At 38.2% G+C, this 18487-nt stretch overlaps 1 protein-coding gene across 8 annotated transcripts in view; it reads right to left on the bottom strand.

The window, feature by feature from the left end:
- epb41l4b (erythrocyte membrane protein band 4.1 like 4B) overlaps positions 1-18487 on the bottom strand; it is a 109452-nt gene that overhangs the window by 24432 nt on the left and 66533 nt on the right. For all 8 annotated transcript variants that reach the window (XM_062062867.1, XM_062062868.1, XM_062062862.1 and 5 more), the window contains exons 14-16: positions 17728-17749; positions 17512-17621; positions 14932-15071 (exon numbers count right to left, since the gene is read on the bottom strand). In XM_062062867.1, coding sequence (XP_061918851.1) covers positions 14932-15071; positions 17512-17621; positions 17728-17749 — 272 coding nt within the window. The remainder of the gene's footprint in view (positions 1-14931; positions 15072-17511; positions 17622-17727; positions 17750-18487) is intronic.

Raw genomic sequence — 18487 nt, 5'->3', positions numbered from 1 at the left:
AATTTTTGGGGTCCCACTTTTTTGTAAGCGTTTTGAAAACAAATGACAAATGTATGCATTATCCTGTTATATGTCACATTCTATGTTGTGTTTTGGAAAAAAGTTGTCATAAACGTTACTTAATTCATTAAAAAAAACAAATGTGTATGCATATGTAAATGTATTCAGTTATAAACATTCATTCACTTTCTTCTTTCCTTCATGGATCTAAACTTTACCGCTGCTGGTATTTTTTTCTATGTTTTTATTTAATAAGTTGTAGGTGTATTTATTTCAGTATAAAAGTGTAAAAAGTGTTTTGCTTGGGTCATGAAATGATGATAATGGTGTGCCAGGGCATACATACATTTGATATTTAACGCTTAAATCTCTGGAGTCTACATCAACTTCAGATCTATTCCTCATTTCAAAATGTTTTAGTTTTTTTATGTTGTGTTTTTTGTTTGTTTGTTTTCCGCCCTTTTTTGCCAAACAAAACTATGTTTTTCATGGCAAACACACAAAATATGCAAAATCTTCCACCAAAAATATTTTTCAAAGTGGAATATTTGATGTGAAGTAGTCGGAACCTTTGATAGGTCAATAATTCATAATAACATTGATTTTGATTCAATATTATGTTTTGAGCAATGACCATTTGAAAGAAAAAAAAACAGCTTTGTTTTATTAGTCAACATTGCAACTTTTTCTAAATTACATTTCCCCTTTAAGCTTTTTTATTTCACTTTTGTTATGTTTTTGTTTATTTTAATAGTAATTTTAGAATGTGCCATGGGCCTTTAAAACATTAGCTGTGGGCCGCAAATGGTAAAATAAAAAAAATCTGCGTCCTTTCTGATTTCAATGTGTTAAAAAGACACAAAAAGTGTGTTAACGCCAACACTGCTTGACAGTATAACAAAATAAGTCACACTTATATTCTGTAACATTCACAGTTTTGGAAAAAAAGTGAAGAGGTAGAAATTTTCAAAATACCCTCTTGTATTTAATCTAAACATAAATAATGCCTCAAAACAAGTTGATTAAATTTAAACAAAAAACAGCAGACGAGCTCTCGCCCTGCACAGCTGTTTTGTGCTTTGTAGTGTCGATATGGGCTTGTAGATCTTTGGCCCCTTTATTTGCCACAGATATACCCGTTCCTGCTTTGCACACAGGGCATTCTGCTTCCCATGTGTCACAGCCAGGACGAAAACACGAATACTTTTTCCGCAAATCATCCTTGAAGTTGCATTTACGTTTCGGCATTTCTTGTTTTCATGTCTGTCTCCACTCACTAGCTCTCTCGCTCTCTGTCTCCCTCACGAATGTTTCTGCGTGCGCACACCTTCACAGTTTGTTTTGTTTAACCCCTTCTTAACTAACCCTGGACGTACATTTAAAATACACGAAACCCTAACTCAAAATGCCGGACATTTGAGGCATTTAAGAAACCTCGCCCGGACACCCCCGCAAAAGAGGACATGTCCGGGGAAAAGAGGATGTATGGTCAGTCTAACTTTGTAGTAAAAATGTTAGCCTAGGTTGCACTCTGTTGACAAGTGACTAATGGTGTTAGTGAATGGTCAATGACAATTTTACCCAGAACAAATTTGGCGACCATATTGTCGATCCACTTGTACTGTAAATTCGCAGTGAAAATACAGCCAGTGATAAAGCTCAACATTTTATTACATTTTTTACACCTAATAAATCACTAAAGTTAGTCTTGTTAAGTTGTTAGCAACCATGACTAATCCTGGATGAAGCAAACTATAAGCCCACATAGGTCCTGCACTTTTAATAGTGGTGACTATTTTCATAATCTGAGCTCCTTCTATCGTCCCCAGTCCAAAGCAGAGTTAGGGGCCCAGCTCATGTCCTCGGGTAGGTCCCCACGGCGACCTAGTCCCCCTGTGCACTGCCCTCCCAGCCACTCCTGCAGCGCCGCCCCTGGGGAGTGCAGCTGTGTGCCTCTCCCTGACTCACTCCGTCCGTTTATGTGAAGTGAAGTAAAGTGAATTATATTTATATAGCGCTTTTTCTCTAGTGACTCAAAGCGCTTTACATAGTGAAACCCAATATCTAAGTTACATTTAAACCAGTGTGGGTGGCACTGGGAGCAGGTGGGTAAAGTGTCTTGCCCAAGGACACAACGGCAGTAACTAGGATGGCGGATGCGGGGATCGAACCTGCAACCCTCAAGTTGCTGGCACGGCCGCTCTACCAACCGAGCTATACCGTGACATTTGCAAAAACGGCGAAAAGAAGTGACAGAAAAATGTTTGTAATTACTAATTTTTGGGCCAATTATGCGGCGTCAATGATTACGTCAAAACCCCTATGCCACAGATAGACTGCAGACCTGTGGGAAACATTGAACGGCCATCTGCAGGTCAACTAATGACACATGTCCTCGGGTAGGTTCCCACGGCGACCTAGTCCCCCTGTGCACTGCCCTCCCAGCCACTCCTGCATCGCCGAGCACTGCAGAATATTTATGGAAAAATGCAAGTTGGCATTTGTTAAACAAATCCTGATTACTGTCCGTAATGACAACAAAACATTATTCTGTTTTGCTTATGTAAGATACCAGTTTAACAGGGAATTTCTACAAAAACTGGATTCAATAAAAAAAATAAAAATAACACATGTACATAAGTATTGATAGCAATTGCTCAATACTTTGTTGATGCACCTTTGGCAGCATTTAAAGCCTCTAGTCTTTTTGAATATGATGCTACAAGCTTGGCATACCTATCTATGGCAGTTTTGCACAGATGCAGGGCAGTAGAGCATATCCCAGCTGCATTCGGGCGGAAGGCGGTGTACACCAGTTCCTGCACTAAAAAAAATCCACACAGACTTCTGGCTGGGCATGGTCGGTGCAAGGCGTGCTTAGCAGGGGCTCCGTGGAAATGTGACCTTCAGCTGTCAACTCTACATTACTTTTTACTGGCCTGTTTTGCGCAGCTTCTTTTTTATAGATCGCGCCTCTGAGTTCTGCGATGTTTGGCCGAGGGAAATCCGAATAGCCAGGCCACTCCAAGCCTTGTGCGTCTCCGGATCCAAGGTATGATGGAGGAGTCGGTCGTCGACTCGGCCCTTTTTAACCCTTGTGTGGTGTTCGGGTCTGTGGGACCCGTTTTCGATTTTTATTAATAGAAAAATGATACAATTAATTAATTTTTCAAACTGAGACTCACTGTCTTTGGCTCATTTTCTGTGAAGAACATATATCAGAATACATATTTAATGAACACACACCATACACCCCCCTACACATTTCTATTACATATAAGATCCACTGGACCCGGGGCTAATAGAAGTGTGGAAATTGATGTTCTGTGTACCACACGCCCACACACACACACACACACACACACACACACACACACACACACACACACACACACACACACACACACACACACACACACACACACACACACACACACACGCACACACACACACACACACACACAGCAGGCCTAGACAGGAGGAGGACAGAGTGTAGGTACACAGAACATCAGAGGGTCAAATGTGCGACAAAATGAGCGCAGACAGTGTTGACAAACAATGTTGCAACCTTGTGTGGGAATCGCAGGTGCAGAAACTGGCAGAGAAATTTCAATGGAACGTTCGTGTTGTTTTTACTCAGCCAGTGTTTGTGGGTCTTAGACTTAGGCTTACTTTTTATTGTCGTTCAAATTTGAACTTTACAGTACAGATAGGAACAAAATTTCGTTGCATTAGCTGGTTGGCAGTGCAGGATAAAAAAGCAATAAGGTGCAGATATAAATAAATAGATTACTGTAAAGATAAATATATTGCACTTTTGCATATGCATCTACGTTTATGGATGTATGTTATATTGTCTTTATATTCCAGCGAGTTCATCCATTTTTGGGGGGAATTGAGGGGATTATTATGATGCGTTCAAGAGGCTTACGGCCTGAGGGAAGAAGCTGTTACAGAACCTGGAGGTTCTGCTACGAAGGCTGCGGACCTCTTTCTAGAATCCAGCAGTGAAAAGAGTCCTTGGTGGGGGTGGGAGGAGTCTCTGCAGATTTTCTGAGCCCTGGTCAGGCAGCAGCTTTTTGCGATCTCCTGGATAGGAGGAAGAGGAGTCCTGATGATCTTTTCCGCTGTCCTCACCACTCCCTTTTCCAGTCTGAGGCATTGCAGGCTCCAGTCCAGACAGAGATGCAATTGGTCAGCAGGCTCTCTATAGTGCTTCTGTAGAGGCACTATAGAGGGGGGAGGGAGTTGTGCTCTTTTCATCCGACGCAAAAAAGGGATGCGCTGCTGAGCTCTTTTTACAAGAGCTCCGGTGTGTAGGGGACAAGGTCATATTGTCAGTTATCTGCACCCCCAGGAACTTGGTGCTGCTTACCATCTCCACCGCTGTGCCGTTGATGAAGAGTGGAGCGTGGCTGGACTGGTGCTTCCTGAAGTCGACAATGATCTCCTTGGTCTTGTCGACGTTCAGGACCAGGTTGTTGGTTCTGCACCAGTCAACCAGATGTTTCACCTCCTCCCTGTAGTCCATGTCGTTGTTGTCACGGATGAGGCCCACTACTGTCGTGTCGTCTGCATACTTCACAATGTGGTTAGTAGTGGACCTGGCGCAGCAGTCATGGGTCATCAACGTGAACAGCAGCGGACTCAGGACGCAGCCCTTGGGGGAGCCGGTGCTCAGGGAGATGGCACTGGAGGTGTTGTTGCCCACTCTCACAGACTGGGGTCTGTCTGTGAGGAAGTCAAGCAGCCAGTTGCATAGGGGGGTTCTGAATCCAAGGGGGGCCAGTTTGCTCACCAAGTGCTGCAGGATGATGGTGTTGAATGCCGAGGTGAAGTCCAGAAACAACATCCGCACGTGTGTGTCCTTTCCTTCCAGATGTGCTAAGCTCAGGTGGAGTGCAGAGGAGATGGCGTCCTCTGTGGAGCGGTTAGGGCGATAAGCAAACTGGTATGGGTCGAATGTGGGGGGAAGTCTGGAGACAATGTATTCCTTTACCAGCCTCTCAAAGCACTTCATTACAGATGTTTTTTGGGATAAGTCAGTATTTTAACATAAACGTGTTTGATTGTGAGGCATTAAAAGCCACAAAATACAACGGGTCCATCAGACCCACGAACACTGGCTGAGTAACAACAATATGAACACCACACAAGGGTTAAGAGTATGAGTCAGAAAATAGATGTAAGTGTGAGCCGACATCCCTGACAATCCTAAATTTGTTGTCAGAGGTGAGATAGCGGCTGTCATTGGCGTTGTTAGGCCTATTTTAGGGGGGCTCAAGCCCCCTTAAAATATTCTTAAGACCCCCTAAATAATTTGGTGTTATATTTATTTATTTATTTTTTTACAAATACATGCCGACATATTCATTATAAAGTGGCCCGAATATGAGTTTAAAAAAATAATCATATAACCTGTCATTATTCACTCAGTTTCCCCTCACTTCATAGCGTAAGGTAGAGAGCCCCTTTAGTGCGTCGGTATCCAATCCATTCCACTTGTTCATATATAAAATGCCCACATCACTCAAAACCCAGTCCGCATTTTCTCTGCGACCTTGCTTGCGGTCCTTGGACTTGTTCATATAGAAAATGCCCACATCACTAAAAATCCAGTCCGCATTTTCTCTGCGACCTTGCTTGCGGTCCTTGGACTTGTTCATATAGAAAATGGCCACATCACTCAAAATCCAGTCCGCATTTTCTCTGCGACCTTGCTTGCGGTCCTGCAGGTGTACGAAGCACATTAGCACACAGCACTGCAGAACAATAACGTGAACGGATACAAAATGGACATAAGAAACTTTTTTAAGAAAGTAAGTATTCATCACTGCTTGTAGTAAAATGTATTAGCTCCACTTTACACCAGGTCTGTTTGACACAAAGTTACATTCCCGCTCTAAAACAATGCTGCTACTTAGTTAGCTAGTTAGCCTGAAATGCATCATGAAGGTCCTGGTTATTTATAAAGTTGAATGTGCACTCTTTTTTACCATTTGCTATCTTTGGGGTTACTTCCTTCTGGAACATCAGCTGTGTTTCTCACTTTATCTATGGAGGAGAACATGAGCTGAGCTCATTTACGTATGACTATCATTAGTAGATAATAATAATAATCACTCCACAACCCCTATTGACCTGTAGGAGTCAGGGCAGAGGAGCACAGAAAGTGAGAGGGGAGAGGCCTCTACTGGAAAGATGAGTAGAAGAATAATGATACATATAAATAAATATTAAAACAATTTTTTTTTAAATGGCTTATCGATAAGCCATTTGTTTTATTTATTTCTGGGTGGATCATGTTGACTATTGGTCCTCCTAAATGTCAATCATTCTGGTGATGTTACATAAGGACATATATATATATATATATATATATATATATATATATATATATATATATATATATATATATATATATATATATATATATATATATATATATATATATATATATATATATATACGTAAGGACATATATATATATATATATATATATATATATATATATATATATATATACAGTTATAGATATACAGTTATAGATATATATACACACACACATATACATATACACAAACATATATATATATATATATATATATATATATATATATATATATATATATATATATATATATATATATATATATATATATATATATATATATATATATATGTCCTTACGTAACATCACCAGAATGATTGACAATTAGGAGGACCAATAGTCAACATGATCCACAACATCCTCTAGTATACCTTTAAGTCTTTCATATATATATATATATATATATATATATATATATATATATATATATATATATATATATATATATATATATATATATATATATATATATATATATATATATATATATATACTGTATATATATACATATTAAAGACTTAATATATATATATATATATACATACATACATACATACATACATACATACATACATACATACATACATACATACATACATACATACATACATACATACATACATACATACATACATACATACATACATACATACATATATATATATATATATATATATATATATATATATATATATATATATATATATATATATATATATATATATATATATATATATATATATATATATACATACACTACCGTTCAAAAGTTTGGGGTCACATTGAAATGTCCTTATTTTTTAAGGAAAAGCACTGTACTTTTCAATGAAGATAACTTTAAACTAGTCTTAACTTTAAAGAAATACACTCTATACATTGCTAATGTGGTAAATTACTATTCTAGCTGCAAATGTCTGGTTTTTGGTGCAATATCTACATAGGTGTATAGAGGCCCATTTCCAGCAACTATCACTCCAGTGTTCTAATGGTGCAATGTGTTTGCTCATTGGCTCAGAAGGCTAATTGATGATTAGAAAACCCTTGTGCAATCATGTTCACACATCTGAAAACAGTTTAGTTCGTTACAGAAGCTACAAAACTGACCTTCCTTTGAGCAGATTGAGTTTCTGGAGCATCACATTTGTGGGGGTCAATTAAACGCTCAAAATGGCCAGAAAAAGAGAACTTTCATCTGAAACTCGACAGTCTATATATATATATATATATATATATATATATATATATATATATATATATATATATATATATATATATATATATATATATATATATATATATATATATATATATATATATATATATATATATATAAGAAAAACCCAGACACCATCTTTGTAGGCATTTTTCTCCTGCGTGGACTTCCGTCCTCCTTTACAATGAGTGAAGTTGCACGAAACCTTGTGTCTGCAATTGTAAATAATTCAGTTTTTAAGTTTTGTGTTTCTTGTAGAATCTATATAAAGTAATATATATTAGCCTATTGTTAAAATAATGAAAAAAACAATTAAATATAATTGTTTTATTGTATTGTTACATTAATAGCTGTTGTATTATTATAGGATGGCTTGTTAAACATTTCATAGGATTTTCAGAGCGAGGAAAAACCAAGACATTTAATATAAAATGTAAAATGAATAAATACATAAAAAGAAAAAGAAAAAAAATGGTTAAAAACCATCGTCCCGGGACTACATTATTCTCAAACCCTGGAAGTTACATTTTATTGTTTGCATTATTTGTTTCAGCATTGCACTTTGAAGATGGTCCCTCAGCTCTTTGACAGCTTTGGCTCTTTTTCAGATCAGCAGACGGACTCTAAGTCTTTCTTATTTACAGTATATATAAACGTTTCTCATTTTTATTCAGACTTCCATGTATATTTAAAGGCCTACTGAAGTGAATTTTTTTAATTTAAACGGGGATAGCAGATCCATTCTATGTGCCATACTTGATCATTTCGCGATATTGCCATATTTTTGCTGAAAGGATTTAGTAGAGAACATCAACGATAAAGTTCGCAACTTTTGGTTGCTGATAAAAAAAGCCTTGCCTGTACCGGAAGTAGCGTGACGTCGCAGGTTGAAGGGCTCCTCACATTTCCCCATTGTTTACACCAGCAGCGAGAGCAATTTGGACCGAGAAAGAGACGATTACCCCATTAATTTGAGCGAGGATGAAAGATTTGTGGATGAGGAACGTGTGAGTGAAGGACTAGAGTGCAGTGCAGGACGTATCTTTTTTCGCTCTGACCGTAACTTAGGTAAAAGGGCTCATTGGATTCCACACTTTCTCCTTTTTCTATTGTGGATTACGGATTTGTATTTTAAACCCCCTGGGATATTATATCCTCTTGAAAATGAGAGTCGAGAACGCGAAATGGACATTCACAGTGACTTTTATCTCCACGACAATACATCGGCGAAGCACTTTAGCTACGGAGCTAACGTGATAGCATCATGCTTAAATGCAGACAGAAACAAAAGAAATAAGCCCCTGACTGGAAGGATAGACAGAAGATCAACAATACTACTATCAGGAGACACCGAACCAAACACTGGACCTGTAACTACACGGTTAATGCTGTGCCGCCTGTCGAAGCCTAGCAATGCTGTTGCTAACGACGCCATTGAAGCTAACTTAGCTACGGGACCTCGTCAGAGCTATGATAAAAACATTAGCGCTCCACCTACGCCAGCCCTCATCTGCTCATCAACACCCGTGCTCACCTGCGTTCCAGCGATCGACGGCGCGACGAAGGACTTCACCCGATCATCGATGCGGTCGGCGTCTAGCGTCGGATAGCGCGTCTGCTATCCAACTCAAAGTCCTCCTGGTTTTGTTGCTGCAGCCAGCCGCTAATACACCGATCCCACCTACAGCTTTTTTCTTTTCTGTCTCCATTGTTCATTAAACAAATTGCAAAAGAGTCACCAACACAGATGTCCAGAATACTGTGGAATTTTGCGATGAAAACAGAGCTGTTTGTATTGAGATACAATGTGTCCGAATACTTCCGCTTCAACCATTGACGTCACGCGCAAACGTTATCATACATAGACGTTTTCAACCGGAAGTTTCGCGGGAAATTTAAAATTGCACTTTATAAGTTAACCCGGCCGTATTGGCATGTGTTGCAATGTTAAGATTTCTTCATTGATATATAAACTATCAGACTGCGTGGTCGGTAGTAGTGGGTTTCAGTAGGCCTTTAATTTCCTTAACGGCTTGCCATAATATATATATATATATATATAAATATATTATATATAAGCCAAATTATCCCGATCCAGATATTACTTTAATTCAAGTAATTAAGTAATATTTCCAGGGCTTGAATTTACAACCATTTTAGTCACATATGTGCCCAAAATGTAATCTGTGCAACTTCAAAATATTTGGGAACAAACAATTATTGTATTGTGTGCGAAAGTCGTGGCATTAGCCTCTAAGTTGTGAATTAATAACATAGAGGCTAATGCCATGACTTTCATTGTGTTTCAATGTATCTTGAAGGATCATGCAAGTAATTGTTTCGTGTTGATGCTGTAAACAGAACGTCTCTGTGCAAACCCATGTTTGTTGTTGTACTGAACACAGATTGAAAATAAACCGACTGAAATAATAATAATAACAATTAATAATTTCTAAGTCTTTGTTAGCCGTTTGTGAAGTTGTGTGCTTGTGCGCTACGTTCGCTCGCATCCTGTGCATCTCCTAAGCCCCCCTGTCCTTAAAAGCTAGTGATGCCCCTGGCGACTGTTATGTAGCCATTCGAGAGCAGGTTTAATTATCCTATGAAAACTAAGTAAGTAAATAAATCATCTCCGTCATCTGGGTGCCCAGGTAATCTCATTTTAAACCTTCTGATCGCTTGAGGCTGAGGAGAGGACAGACTTATCACTCTTCATTTTCGGGCAAATCGAACGCCGTTGCTATTTTGCTACATACATCTAGACTTTTTGTACACTCGAAAAGTATTTCCGATTCCAATTGGAGGTATGTTACCGTCCCTGGCCAGATTTCCAACACCCAGTAGCCCTCTTAAATGTTTATGCTCGAAACTATGACGATGACACTTTTTTTCAAACGTCTATTTCTGAATTTCCCTGACTTGTCAATGTACTATTTAATACTAGGAGGCGATTTTAACTGTTGGCTCGATCTCCAGCTCGATCGCTCATCACCCAAACTTGCCCACCATCAAGGTCAGCTAAGTTATTTCAGTCTTTTATGGGAGAATATTCTCCTTTTAGATGTCTGGTGGGTTTTTTAATCCCTCTAGAAGGAAATACTCCTTATTCTCTAACGTTCTTGAAACTTTCACCCACATTAACTACTTTCCAGCTGATAATAAATTACTATATGCAATTATGATGCAATTGTTATCTCCGATCATGCTCCAATTTCAATGGATTTACTCTTTAAAAACCTGACAACCACACGAGCGCTATGGTGTCTAAATATATGATTACTTTTAAATGAGAATTTTTTGGATTTTGTTTCACGTCAAATAGGTTTTTTGTACTCTTGAACAAGACTCCCGGGGTTGTCGGCCTCTGTACGCTGGAGGTGCTGAAGGCATACATTAGGCATATAATACCCTATATAAGTTATGAGAAAAAACTCAGAAAGAATGAATTGACTTGTTTGACACAGCGCATATCTCTGTTAGATAACTTGTACTCTACCTGTCAAAACCCAGATTCTAATAAGGAAAGCCTCTCTCTACAGGCTGAACTTGATGTCCTTGCGACAGACCGTGCTACTGAACAAATACTCTGTTCAAGATCTCTGTTTTATAAACATGGCGATTAAGCTATTCATCAACTACGCCAGATATCAGCATCCCATTACATTCCGTAGATTCAATCCGATTTAGGTATAGTTACGCATGATCTTGAGACTAATAATGTATTTAAGAATTTCTATGTGTCCCTCTACTCATCCTCTCATTGTCCCAATCTTGAGTTTGATCTTTTTTTTTTGCCAATCTGGACATTCTCTCGGTTTATCAGTCCGCTGTGGTAGTTAGAGAGACCAATTACTGTTGCAGAAATAAATGTTGCAGCATTATCACTACAAAACGGAAATCCCCGGGACCAAATGGCTATGCTCACCAATTTTTCTAAAAGTTTTGAAATAAACTATTATTGGACATGTACAATGAATCGTTTGAATCTAGCCGCCTCCCACAAACACTAAATTTCTCTCCTCTTGAAGAAAGACAAAAGACCCTCTGTCGTGAACTTCATATCGTCCTATTAGCCTATTAAATGTGTATTTTAAATTATTATCCAAACTGTTGCCTTTACGTCTGGATACTATTCTCCACTCTATTATTATTGCAAATCAAACCGTGTTTTTTCAGAATGGCACTCCTTTTCTGATCTTCGACGTCTTTTCATATATTGTATGATGTGCCTGCTCTTAACACTGAAGAGGCAGTGATATCTATGGATGCTGAAAAGGCAGTTGACCGAGTGGAGTGGAAAAAATATATTTTATGTCCTGTATAGATTCGGCTATGGTAACAGTAGTATTTCATGGATAAGCTCGAAAATTAATCTCCTGGGGGCTAGGTCAGGAAAAATTATATTTATTCTAAATATTTTAGCTTTTACCGTTCCACATGGCAGGGCTGCCCCCCGAGCCCCATGCTTTTCACTCTTGCCATTGAGCCTCGGTCAATAGCGCTTCATACCAACCCGCTTATTGAGAGAAATATGTCGACACAATGTGCAGGTGAAAGTCTCTTTATGCAAATAACCTCCTTATGTCTCGGGCATCTCCGTCTCGGTCCCAGGTGCCTAGAGTACTCTCTAAGCTTTTGGACATAATTGTATTTGGGTAGAAGGGAAATATTTCCAATAAATTATGCTGCTGAGAAATAGCCTTTGCACAATTTTCCTTTTAAAATTGCCTCGCAAAGTTTCACATACTTGGGTGTCTGGGTCACACTACGCTTGCAGAGCTTTATAAAGTCAACTTTGTTCCATTGTTGTTCAGAATCCAGGGAAATTTTGATCGCTGGTCTAACTAATTAACCTACAGTGGCTTGTGTCAACTCTGTTAAAATGAATGTACTTGCGCAATGTATCTATTTGTTCCAGTGTATACCACTTTTTCTCCCTCAGTCCTTCTTTTGTAAATTAGATTTTAGACTTAATTTAGAATAAAACGACTCACAGGTTACGCAAACAATATTTACAGAGACGCAAATCTTCAGGAGTATTAGCAAAACCAAACTTTTGATTTTACTACTGGGTCACTAACATTAGAATTCTTAAATATTGGCTGCAATATGAAAGATTTGATCCCCTGCCATTATGACACCAGTATCTCTTAGGGCTCTGGTTAAAGTTAAGTTGTTCACGCTCTCATCCACTCTTCTATATCCGCTTTTACGAAAAATGTAATCGTAAAAACCTAATTATGAATAAAGGTTCAGTTCAAGCGCTATTTTGGTTTACAGACTATCTTTATAGTCTGTGAACCTATCTGTATACCCAACAACCATCACTGCTAATCATGCATTCCCTCACACTTTGTCAATAGTGCCTTTTTAAGATGGTCAAGTCTGGGAATCAACAACATTAAAGATGTATACATTGACAACACTTTTGCCTTTTTCCAGCAACTTAGTGATAAATGTTCCCTGCTTAATCAACACTTTTTTAAATATCTGCAGATCCGCAGTTTTGTTTGTAATAATTTTCCCAGTTTTCCAAACTTACCAACTGACAATTTTAAATGCTTTTTCGACACCATTTCCGACTTTAAAAGGATCAATTACATGTATTTACAATAAAAACAATTATTTTACGCCCGGATTCTCTAAACTCAATTAAGTCACTTTAGGAGGGTGACGTAAGAGTGACCCTGTCTGAGAAGAGCTGGACAGAGATTTTAAGTAGAGTTCATAAGTCTTTTATTTGTGCTGGACACAGCCTTATTCAATACAAACTAATACATCATATCTATTACACCAAGGTACGGCTGGCTACGATGTATGACGGAATATCTGTATTATTTAATCGGTGCCAACAGTCTCCAGTTAACCTAATACGTATGTTTTGGTTTTGCCGATCCCGAGATTTGTATTACATTTTTGGTAATTGGCGAAAAAATCGAACTGAACCCTCTAAGCGGACTATTTGGGGTAGCCCCTTTTTCATCTTCTCTTAGCAAATCTAAAAATAATGTGGTAGCATTTACTACTTTGGTGGATAAAAGACTTATTGTGCTAAATTGGAAGGCTGCTTTTCTGTATTGCTGCACCGTGTTGGGAGCATTCAGGAGTGCAGTTGTCTGTGGGTTCATGTCAATATTTACATGTACTTATTTGACTGATGCATGTTTTTTTATTTTTCTAGTTTTTTTTTAAATATACAATATAATTATTGTGGGTTACTTGTTTAGAGGAGAAAAAATAACATTAGTTTAATTGTACTGCTGGACTCTATTTGTCAAAAATCCCAAAAACAAAACATCCCCACAGCATAATGCTGCCACCACCATGCTACACATTAGGGATGGTATTGGCCTGGTGATGAGCAGTGCCTTGTTTCTTTCAAACATGATGCCTCGCATTCACGCCAAAGAGTTCAATCTTTGTCTCATCAGGCCAGAGTATTTTGTTTCTCATGGTCTGAGAGACTTTCAGGTGCATGTTGGCAAACTTTTTTATTTATTTATTTTTTTTTACCAAGAAATGGCTTCCATCTGGCCACTATACCATACAGGCCTGATTTGTGGATTACTGCAGGGATGGTTGTCCTTCTGGAAGGTTCTCTTCTCTCTACAGAAGAATGCTTTAGCTCTGACAGAGTGACCATCGGGTTCTTAGTCAACTTCCTGACTAGACTAAAATGAATGCAGCAATGTACAGAGACATCCTGGATTAAAACCAACGCTTACCGTCAAATCTGATGGCCATCGAGAGGTGCTGCAAAAAGGAATGGGAAAAGAGGAATGGTCGAAACTGCCCAAAGATAGGTGTGCCAAGCTTATGGCATCGTATTCAAAAAGACTTGAGGCTGTAAAGGCTGCCAAAGGTACATCAACAAAGTATTGAGTAAATGCTGTGAATACTTACGTACATGTGTTTTTTAATTGTATTTAAATTTGCAAAATTAAAAAAAAAACTTTACATTGTCATTATGTGGAAAAAGTGAAGCGCTGTGAATACTTTCTGGATACACTCTATGAAAGTAAGTAATAAACCACAGAATAGAGGGTCTATAAAAGGCAAACATATAAGGCTTGTGGCTTGTCATGCATGGTTTCATTTACAAGGAACAAAGTAAATTGTCACGGGGGAAGAGAAACATGTACTCTGGCTGAAGCCTTGTCAATACAACACTGGGGAAAGAGCTTATAGAGTATATTGGCAATATGCTGTACTGTATCTTTGAATACTCCAGAGAGCTTGTGCTGCAACCTCATATTATGAGAGTGGTTTCTGTTTCTGAATGCGTCAAATATATCAGACAGTATTTGTGGATGGGAGTAATACTCACTGATTTTGTTGTGTGTGTGGTAAAGTGTGTCCTGGCTGTGCGTGTGGCGACGGTGGCGGTGATGGACCTTTCCAGAATACAACGTCTCTTTCTGTTCCACGTTGAGTTGATGGTCAGAGTGGGGGCCACTCAAAGGGAAGCTGAAGAGGACACAAGACGTAACAAAATACAAACCCTACTGCCTGAGTACTGTAAAACATTTATACTTTTACAGCAACAACAAAAATAAGTGTAACAATTAAAGTTTAGCTTAGATAGGAGTTTTCAAAGTGTGGCGAAAAAACCCACGCTAGCTAGTTTAGCATAGCAAGTTTGGAAAATATGTTTTTCTTTGATATGCCAGCCTCACAGAAAAAAAAAAAACTCAGCTAATTTTGAAAACATTTAGATGGACATTCTTCAAGCGAACTCAGGAGCAGGAATGGGAATTAACTGGAAAATGTAGGATAATTTGTAGAAACTGTTTTACATAATGGTCATTTTTAATAAGTAGAACATGCATTCAAATTGATTAAAAAAAATAACAAAAAAATCACCAAAAATCTAAAACATTTGCATGGATTCAGTTGCACTGAAATGAGTCAAACCCCCTTGTAAATTTAGTTTACGCAAATATATATTAAAACTTTTAGTATACCGTTTAAGTTATTGTACGGCCAAACATTGTACCTAACAAACTAGTGGAGTCATTATGTGAAATCGAGTGTCCAAACAGAGAATCCTATCCTCCCTTTTTGCCGTCTTCGTCAGCAAGTCTTCAATAAAGGTAAAAGTGATGTTAAACAGTATATGATAGGATAGACTTGTATTATTTCCCACAATGGGAATATTATGTGGTTGCAGAGCAGATAAAAAAAAATCCACAATAAAGTATCACAAGTAGCGCAAAAGTCACAAAAGTGACATTCTAAGTTACAAAGTCCCAAAGGGGTTTAAATCAAAAACACATGAACGGGAGAGAAACATTAGATAACACAACAGGAGGACATTAAAGAGCCGTTAGTTGCTGCAACCACCTGCCACTTCAGCAGCGCCATTTTTACATACAGCAACAAATGTAAAACACACTGAAAAACTAAAAATGAGTAATAATAAAGTTTAAAATAATTTATCCATTTCATTCGTAATTTATATTTCACATTGTTTACCGCATGTGAAACTATACTTAATGTCTTTAAAAAGGTAATGAAAATACACCAGATTTAACAACAATTTTGGGTGCCTGAAATTGATTATTTGGATTTGCACAATATCTTATGGGAAAACATTTACTCAGCTTTCATGATTCAGTTTTCGCCAGACATTTTGGAACAGATTACTAAGGTATGAGAGTTATTTTAAAGTTTACAAACTAAACTATCACTATTTTTTAACTAGGCATATATTAAACATCTATTGTACATTAAATATAAAGACAATTTACAAAAAGGGTTGAATAATTTCCCAAGCAACTACGGCACATACGTCAGTAGCCAAGTACTGTTAATTTGACCAAATTTGGATCCAGTTTATTCACAGTAATTACTGTACATTCCCAATGAATGTACAGTGAAAAAAGGTAAAAATACAGTATACTTACTATACAGTACATTACAGTAGAGATGCTTAAATTATATTAATTCGCATTTGTTTATTTATATCAAGTAATACAGCAAAACCCATAAATGAATGAATGAAGGCACAATGTGATTCCAAATTGATCTGAACCCACTACTGTATCACAGCAAAACCACATTACATTAAATGTAAACAAATGCCTGATCCAAGATATCAAATTAATAAAGCAGCAGCATCCCTAAGCAGCATGAAGGATCGGGCCCATCTAACCTTTTTTAAAATACATTTTTTTAGCACTTTTATCACTTCATTAGTGCGTCCATTTTCAGCACAAAGGAGACAAACAACAAGTGGAGCAGGTTCTTGATTTAAAGCTTCTAACCTTGCACAAGCAAACCAAGCTGCTATTGTGGCTCATGTTTCATTCCGCTCGTCTTATTAGACAAACAATGTGGGGATGCGATGAATGGAGGAGGAAAAGGAGGATGTTCGGGACAAAGAGTCTGGATTGAAAAGTCAAATGAGGGGTCAAAGTGCAGTCATGACCTTGTCCCTGTGAACCACACTTATGGGTCCAGTGAGGATGCTGGTGCTTCTCTCCGGGATGGGAGGGTGACTGGACACGGGGCTGGAGGAGGCCCCGACAGAAACCCTGAACACACATATACACACACGCACAATGGTAGAACAGGATACATGTACATATGAGGCGTATGAGTGAGGTGAAAGTGAGATGAAAGAAAAAGATAACACTAATAATAATAATAATAATAATAATAATAATAATACCTGGGATTTATATAGCGCTTTTCTAAGTACCCAAAGTCGCTTTACATGTTAAAAACCCATCATTCATTCACACCTGGTGGTGGTAAGCTACTTTCGTAGCCACAGCTGCCCTGGGGTAGACTGACGGAATAATAGAAACCTGCCCTGTCGTGTGATTAAGCAACTAAACATTTAGTCACGCCATCCCCCTACAAAGGCCACACCCTTGTTGCTACACAGGTCTCACCGTCCTACCTGTACGGCGTTGTGTGCCCAGAGGGGTGCAGGTAAACGGAGGGTGCGAAGGAGGGGTGGGCAGTCGGGTGCCACGCCTCGTGACCCACCATCGGGATTTTGTGCTGGCACTGGAGAGGATTGGAGAAAATGAAATGTTTTCACTGAGACCAAGCCAGAGCTGTGCGTGCCGTGACTGTGTTTGTGTTTGTTAGAAGGTCTTTAGAGGTCACTCACTGCATGTAGGCTGGGATCAGGGCTGGCGTGAGGGCAGAGAATGAATGACAACAATCAGGGAACTTTAATACTTTATAGCAGCACACACAGTACGGTTACACTCAAATCATAAAGATTCATATTTTAGTGCCTGCTGAGAGATTAACACTCACCAAGACTAAGTAAACCACTATATTGACTTATCAATTATTAGTATTTAATAGTATTTAACTAATAAACTACAAAGTTTATGATTCAAATCTTAACTTCCTTGAAGATGTAGCAAAGTAGATCACAGAATTGATACATTTTTCCCTTCCAGCCATTTGTTGCTAGGCAGAGTTCATCAGGCTCCAACATAACAACCTTAGAGGCCATTTACAAAAACGTACTTAAGTCGGTCCCGCTTATGTTGACAATCCTTTAAAGAGTCTTGGTTGACCAACTCATCAAGTGCTGGTCCACCGTGTTTTTCTTACTTCTACAAAAAGTGCCCGGTAAAGGGGCCCTTTACCAAAAAAACAACTTTTCTTACTTATTGGTACCTGTTTTTTTTGTATTTGGGATCTGCATAAGTCCCGAAAATGTGAAATCAAACCGTGGAGGCATGGCGGAGATATTTATAAAAAAAACCTAGTCTTCCTTCATACTTTCTCCAAATTAGCCGTGTGGAATTTTCCCAATTTGTGACGTTTTTCCCAAGTTTAACGTCAGCGGATGTATACCGGTACATATATGGTAGACATTTACCCGAAGAACTTTGCAGAAAAGAGAGTGATGA

This window comes from Entelurus aequoreus, linkage group LG11 (assembly GCF_033978785.1).
Source record: "Entelurus aequoreus isolate RoL-2023_Sb linkage group LG11, RoL_Eaeq_v1.1, whole genome shotgun sequence".
Taxonomy (NCBI): Eukaryota; Metazoa; Chordata; class Actinopteri; order Syngnathiformes; family Syngnathidae; genus Entelurus; species Entelurus aequoreus.
Note: the sequence above shows the minus strand (reverse complement) of the source record. Positions and strands in the feature narration are given on the sequence as shown.